This window comes from Colletotrichum karsti (genome assembly GCF_011947395.1).
Source record: "Colletotrichum karsti strain CkLH20 chromosome Unknown Scaffold15, whole genome shotgun sequence".
NCBI classification, from domain to species: Eukaryota; Fungi; Ascomycota; class Sordariomycetes; order Glomerellales; family Glomerellaceae; genus Colletotrichum; species Colletotrichum karsti.
In genome coordinates this window covers 304,483-312,039 of record NW_024065915.1, presented here as the reverse complement: position 1 = coordinate 312,039, position 7,557 = coordinate 304,483, and the positions used below count along the sequence as shown (strand labels likewise).

Genomic DNA, 7,557 nt, shown 5'->3' with positions numbered 1-7,557 from the left:
AGTTATATTAAGAAAAGACCTAAAATTAAAAAGGTTTTTATAAGATTTCTATTTATAGATCTTTATTATCTTTATATTATTTAGTTATCTACTATATATTCTATAAATATATTCTAAAAGGATAAAAGTTTTTTATACCTATTAAGATTTAATAACTAAAACTAAATACTTAGTAAGCTTTAAGTTTAATAGAACCTTATTAATATTAAGTAAATATTTAAAAATAAATCTATAAATCCCTAAGTATATATTTACCTCTTTATTATTATATCTAAAAGTAAGTTTTTTAATTATAATATTATTTAGAAAGGTTTTATAGTAATTTAGAATAAAATTATATAAGATTTTAACTATTAGTCTTATAAACTAAACTATAAAGTTTATTACTCCTTAAAGTAAGATATATATCTATAGAAGACTAATTAGGGATAAAAAGGTTATTAGGTCTTTATTATTTAAATAGAGGGGAACTTAGTTATATCTAAAGAAGAAGTCTAATAAGGATAAAAGCTTATATATTATAAAGTCCTCTATAAAATTATCTATAGTAAGAAGTAAAAAGGCATTATAGAGTATAAAACTATTTATTATAGTTACTAAGTTAATAAGTTTTATCTTATTATCTTTCTTTTTTATTAAAAAAAAGGAGTTATAATATACTAAGTAGCCCTCTTTTAAAATACCTTTAGAAAGCTTATCCTTTAGGATTATAATAAGGTTATTCTCTAAAGCCTTAAGTATTAATATACTTTTAGTATACTATATATTATAAGTAATAGTTTAAATCTTTTAAAGAGGGGTAATAAATAAGTAAATAGAGCTATAATAAGGAAACTCTTAAGCTAAGGCTTTTTCTCTTATATATATAATAGCTATTAGGAGTCCCTTTTCTATAGAAAGTAGATAATTAACTATAATAAGTACTACTTTTAGTCTTTCTTCTATAAGTTTTCATCCCTTCTTAATATTTAAAAACTTTAATATAATTAGGTCTATAAATAGTTTTAGCTTAAAAGACTATATTATCTTATAGGCTTTATTTATAGCTTTAAGTTTCTACTAAAGATCCCTATTTAATATAAAAGTATTAAGTTCTATACTATTAATAAATACTTTCTTTTTATTCTTAATTTTATATATTATTACTACCTCTTCTATTATTAAAATATATTCTTATTTAATTTATAGACCTCTATAGAGCTTAATATCTATTAGAGCTAATATTTTAAGAGCGTTTTTATAAGTTATCTTTTTATATTTCTTTCTCTTTTTTTTTCTCTTCTTTTTAAGTTTCTTAATATAATACTAATAATCTACTAAGTAACTATTATAATTTTTATTTACCCTTTTAGCTTTTAAAAACGCTTTATAGATCTAATTAAGGCTAAATTTAACTATATACTATATAAATCCTTTTAGGATTTTATTAAAGACTATATTATATTTATTAAAAATAGTAAATATAGTTTTATTTTTATTAAGTTATTTTTATATATCTTTTAGTGTTTATTAATTAGTATCCTTAAAGAACTTATAGAGAGCTATAATATTATAATATTATTTAATACTCTTTAGTATTATCTTAATCTCTTTTTCCTTTTTTATCTTAAAAGCTTAATTAACTCCTATAATAGCTAAGCTAGCTACTATATTAAATATTATAATAATAGCCTCTATTTTCCCTCTACTATAAGAGTTATTTAAGCCTTTTAAGTTCTAATAAATTAGTTTATATCTATAATAATATTTAGAAAGTAAGCTATTAATTTATCTATATAGAAAGAGAAAGAGATATTAATTTTAATATTTATAAACTAAAGAGTATTAATAATTTTGTTTTAAGAATACTCTAAAGATAGTTTTATCTTAAGGATAAATAGTATACTAAAAATAAGGTCCTTATTATAACTTTTAGCTATAAAGATAAAAAACCTAATATCTAGAATATAATAACCTCTAATTTAAATATTATTTATAATTATACTTATAAATTTAGTTCCCTTATTATAATTTATAATACCTTTAATATAGAGATATATAGAGACTATTTTACCTCTTATATTAATCTTTTAGATATATTTTTTATTAATAAAGTTAATTATAAAGCTATTATTTATAATCTCTTAAATAGATATAGCTTTTAGGCTTTTAAAGCTTATTATTATCTATTAGTATATAATAATAAAGTTATAGACTATAATCTATTAATAGTCTATTATAAAGATACTATTATAGCTATATTAAGTTATATTAATACTAAAGTTAATATTAATAATATTAACTTTAAAATTAATAGAACTTATAGTATTATCCTCTTTTTAGGTCTATAAATTAAATATTATATTAATTAAGTTAGTTATAAAGTCCTTTATATTAATTAAATAGGTTTTTAAAATAAATATTACTATTATTATTCTCTTACTCCTTAAGGGTATTTTATTCTTTTTATTCTATCTCTCTATTTATTCTTATAGAGTAGCCTTATTTATTCCTATTTTATTAAAGTACTATAAGAAGTCTTTTTTAGTAGCTAAATAAACTTCTTTCTTCTTTATATTAATATTAGCTTTATATAAGTCTATAATACCCTTTATATATTTATAATAAGTATTTATATAGTTAAGCTATACTTAATATAAAAAGTCCTTAAAGACTAATACCTTAGTATTAGCCTTTTTATTATATAGTTCTAAAGCTAGTACTTAGCTCTTATTAGCTATAAATTAGAGAGGTACTATTTTAGCTATTAGATCCTTTATAGAGGGCTATACTATAAATATATTAGGAGTATCTATATTAAGTTAGATATCTTTATCTATAAGTTTAATAACTCTATTTATAATAATAATCTCTAGAGGAGGTCTATTAAGTTAATTTATAAATTATTAATTCTTTTAAGCTTTTATATTATATAGCTTAGCTTTTTAATTAAATAGCTTTATCTTTTTAATTACTCTTATATACTTTAAAATAAAGGGTATATTATTCTTTTTTTTATATACTATAGATAAAATATAGTAGTTATTTATAAAGTTTAAATTTTTTATAATTATAATTAATCTTAATATTATAGTAGGTTTTTAAGGTACTAATTAGAATACCTATATTAATTAAGTCTATAAATATTTAGTCTATAGTATTAATTAAGCTCTCTAAAGTATAGCTTATTAAGGTAGGTTATAATATCCCTAAGTATAGTTATAGTTATAGATATCTTCTATATACTCTCTTAAATAAGCTTAGTTTTTTATTTTAATCTTATTAGTAGCTATAAAGAATATAAAATAAGCTACTTTATTTATTAAAATATAATAAGTAATTATAAAACTATTAATTTATTTTTTATCTCTCTTATTATTAATAATATTAACCTCTATTTTATATTTAAGCTTATTAATAATAAAACTAAAGTAGTAATAAAATAAGAGGTAATAATAAATACCCCTCTAGCTAAATTAAATAAAAGTCTTATAGCTTATAGTTATATAGTTTATATTACTATAAAACTAATAGTAATTATTAACTTAAAACTTTTAATAATAAGCTTTATTACTTTAATTTATAAAACTACTCTAATTACTTTAATCTCTCTCTCCTCTTCTATAAGGTAGTCCTTTAATATAGGGGTTATTACTATAGATTTATAAATTTTAATAAGAAGATAATTATTATTATTATTAAGCTATATAGTTAATAGCTCTTATTTTAAAAAAAGTTATATTAATAGTCTCTCTTATAGCCTTTTTAATTACTCTTAAATAGATATCTATAAGTATTATATTATTAATACTTAAGTTCTAGAAGTTTATAGTTATCTCTATAGTAATATTATTTATATATCTCTATTTAAAGAATAAGTTATTATTTATTTAGACTATAAAGCTAACTATAATTAAGAGAGTAATAAATATTATAAATTTAAAAGGGATATCTCTAAAAAGTTATTTAATAAGAAGCTAGTTTTTAAACTAAATAATAAAAGCTCTCTCTATTTTACTCTATAATATATAAAATAAATTAGTTACTTATCTATTTAAGATCTTTATAACTACTTTTATAGCTTATTTAATCAATCTATAAAAAATAATTTAAATAAGCTTTAAATTAAGAAGTTTAGTATTACTTTTAGAAAAAGCTCTCTATTAAAAAGTATAAATTATTAAGAATAAGTTAGTTATATTTATTAAATTATTATTTTAAATATAATTACTCTCTATAAATCTTTTAAGCTTCTTATTAAGGTCTTAATAAGTCTTTAGGTCTATTAATCTAAATATCTTAAGAAGTTTATACTTTATAGCTCTTTAAGAGGTTTTATTTTTAATATATAATTTTATAATCTTCTTAAGATTTAAAATAATATATATATAAACTTTATAGATTATATCTTAATAAGCTTTATAAAATAAAATTAATATTTCTTTATACTCTTTAAGAAAGTTAGGAATATTTAGGCTTATAAATTATAAAGTACCTATAGACTAAAGGGTTATAGATATAATTAATAAGTACTTAATAAATACTCTTATTATTTAGATATAGTTATTTAAAATAAAAACTTTTAATTTTATAATAGAATTAAAGCTAATAGCTTATTTAGTTATTCTAGAGGTAGTATTAAAGTTAAGAGTTATTTAAATTAGCTTTAGAGAAATAGTTTTAAAATAAATAAATAAATAGGTTATCTTATTAAGTATATTAAGTATTTCTCTTATTAATAGGATAAAAGCTATTCTCTTAGAGGTTCTTAAAGTAAGAGGCCTTAATATAATTAGAGGGTCTATAAGATTACTAAAAAGGCTAAAGCTAAAAGCTTAAGCTTATTTAGTTATAAAAGAAGACTTAATATAAAAAGAATTAATACTTTTACTCTTATTAAGCTAGAAAATAAATCTTATATCTTAATTATTAAATTAAAAAGAAGATATATTAAAGTAGGTCTATAAATTAAGTAAAGAGAATATAAATAATATTATTAATATAGCTTTCTAATAATAAGAATAGATATTAGTTTCTATATAGTTATATTATTTTAAATATTAATTTTAATATTTATAACTTATATAAGGGAAAAAAAATATAAATAGATTATTTTTATATTTTAAAGAAAAGAGAAGAGAAAAAATACTTCTCTCTAAAGTATATATTATTTTATTTATAATTTTAATTTAAAAAGAAATCCTATTTTAAATAGAAAAATAATAGCTTATTATTTATATCTTAAAAAGATAATAACTTATTACTCTTAATATTTTATATTATCTTTAAGGGTTTATTAAGCTTTTTTTAATTAAGTTAATTTAGCTTTATTTATTAAGTTAGCTAAATTACCTCTATCTCTTTTCTTAAATAATAGTTTTTTAAAATATTATAATATATTATAAATCTTATTCTATTAGGTCTATAAATTATATATAAATTATAGTTTTTATGAAAGCTAATATATTATTAATTTAATAAGCTAGCTACTAAATTAAAGAAGAGCTAAAAAGGTTTTTAGAGTTAATAATATTCTTACTTTATAAAAGAAAGATTATATAGCTACTATAATCCTATTAATATAAATATAAATCTATAAATAACTCTTATTTTTTATTTCTATTTATTTTATTATATATTTTCCTCTTATTAATATCCTTATTAAATTTTAGCTATTCTTTTTAGATTTATATATATATTTTTATATATATATATTAAAGGTAATTTATTTAATAGCTAAAAAGTATCTTACTCCCTATAAAGCCTATTATAAGCTAAAAAAAGAGTTAGATCTATCTTTAAGTATTATTAAAATAATAATAAGCTAAAGAGCCTAATAAATAAGAGAAAAAATAACTTAACTACCTAAATAAAGTTAAAAAAAGAAATAAAAATATTTATAAAATCTATAAAGTGATTTATAGATCTATATAGTAAAAATAGTAAAGATATAAATAAAGTTTATAAAGATATTTATAAATTTTAAAAAGATTATTTCTATAGGGTAAAGAAGTAATAATATCTATACTTTTTTAGCCCTTAAGCCCCTTTTTACTTTATAGGTATAAGTAGGGCTAAGCCTAATTAGTACTTAAGCTACTTATCCCTTTATAATAAAGGTTTTAATCTTTATCTTTAAAGTACTTCTTAAAGTTACTAAATATTAATACTTTATATATAATATTTAAAAGTATAAAAAGTACTTTAAAATATTAAGAAAGCTAAAGTTAGCTTATATTCTATCTCTTAAGCTCTAAAAGTATATTAAGTTTATTAAGTTTTAGAATAATATTTATAAGGCTATTAAGTAGCTATAGAGGGGTAGGGGTAGGGGAGTATTAAGGGGGTAGTTAATAGGTATATAAAAGCAAGTAGGACCACACTTTAGCTAAAAAAAATTTTCTTTTTGTGGGAATAGAACACAATGTGCTCATGTGATTAGATATAGTGTGAAATGACCTGGATTCTTTTTTCTCACTATTTTTCTTATATCCGTTCATTTCTCTTGGCCTTTTCTCACATCACAGAAAGGCTGCCACTCCAACAGCGACGGCGGTCGCAAGGCCTGCCATCAGCATTGGCAGATTGGCAAATCCACCAGTCGCTTGAGAACAGCCGTCACCGCCATCACCGCTGCCACCCTTTGGCCTCGACGCGCGCTTGCAGACGCTGGCTGATGTCGCCGCCGATGCAGGCGTCGTAGAAGTGGACGATGTCGTGGCCTTCGCAGCATTGAGCTTGTTGTGACCGTCAATGATGGTGATCGCGGTGAGCCAAGACGCCGACTCGGAGCCTGAAATGACGGACTCGGCGGCTGCGTTGTTGGCAGATCGGACAGAGCACGTGGCGGCTGAGCCGCGCTTGCAGTCGAATGTGTTGGTCCTTCACTCGCATGTCAGTTCAAATTCTATGTCTCACAGGATCGCCGAGGAACCCCACCTGAAGGCAACCTTCATGGTCTGGTTGCCGTACGTGAGCGTCACGCCGTTGAAATGCGAGCAGGACGACGCAGACCGGAAATTGGTCGTGCATGCCAACAGGTATTCGGTTGACGACGGAGCCGCCGTAATGACGGAGGCGTAGATGCTCTCGCGGGCGCCAGTGGATTGCGGCGGCAACCAGACCGTCGTCTTCTCCGTCTTGGTCGGCGACTGAGCCACAGCTGTGCTGACGAGGCCGACGGCCGCAACAACTAGCATGAACGTCTTCGAAAGCATCGTTTCACAAGGCTGAGGTACGTCTTCAAACAAGCTAATACTTTGAGGCGTTGACGCGTGGCCTCGTATTATCCATGGCCAAACCGCACAGAGTTATATCTCTTGTTGTTTTGCAAGAGAATCTGCGCCATGAACGAGACACGCTCGCCAGCTGTGAAGACCTTTGTGAGCGAGAATGCTTCCGCCCGGGGCGGGATGGAGGCCTCATGCTTCGCCCGTTTCTGCCTGGTTGGAAACATCAGTGATTGGTTTAATTGTGCAACTCCAGGCTGTGCTGCCGCCCGATAGCAGTGGTAGATCGTTCTGCCGGCGTTGATGTGTGTCGGTCTATGCTGTTCAACGAACGAAAAGGGCCGGATGC

At 23.7% G+C, this 7,557-nt stretch overlaps 1 protein-coding gene across 1 annotated transcript; it reads right to left on the bottom strand.

Moving 5' to 3' along the window:
* Positions 1 to 6,500: 6,500 nt before the first annotated feature.
* CkaCkLH20_05339 (uncharacterized protein) lies at positions 6,501 to 7,178 on the bottom strand (the record flags this gene model as incomplete). The annotated part of the gene is made up of 2 exons (XM_038888058.1): positions 6,501 to 6,861; positions 6,919 to 7,178. 2 exons carry the CDS (start codon positions 7,176 to 7,178, stop codon positions 6,501 to 6,503), a joined length of 621 nt encoding a protein of 206 aa, XP_038746534.1.
* Between the last annotated feature and the right edge of the window lie 379 nt (positions 7,179 to 7,557).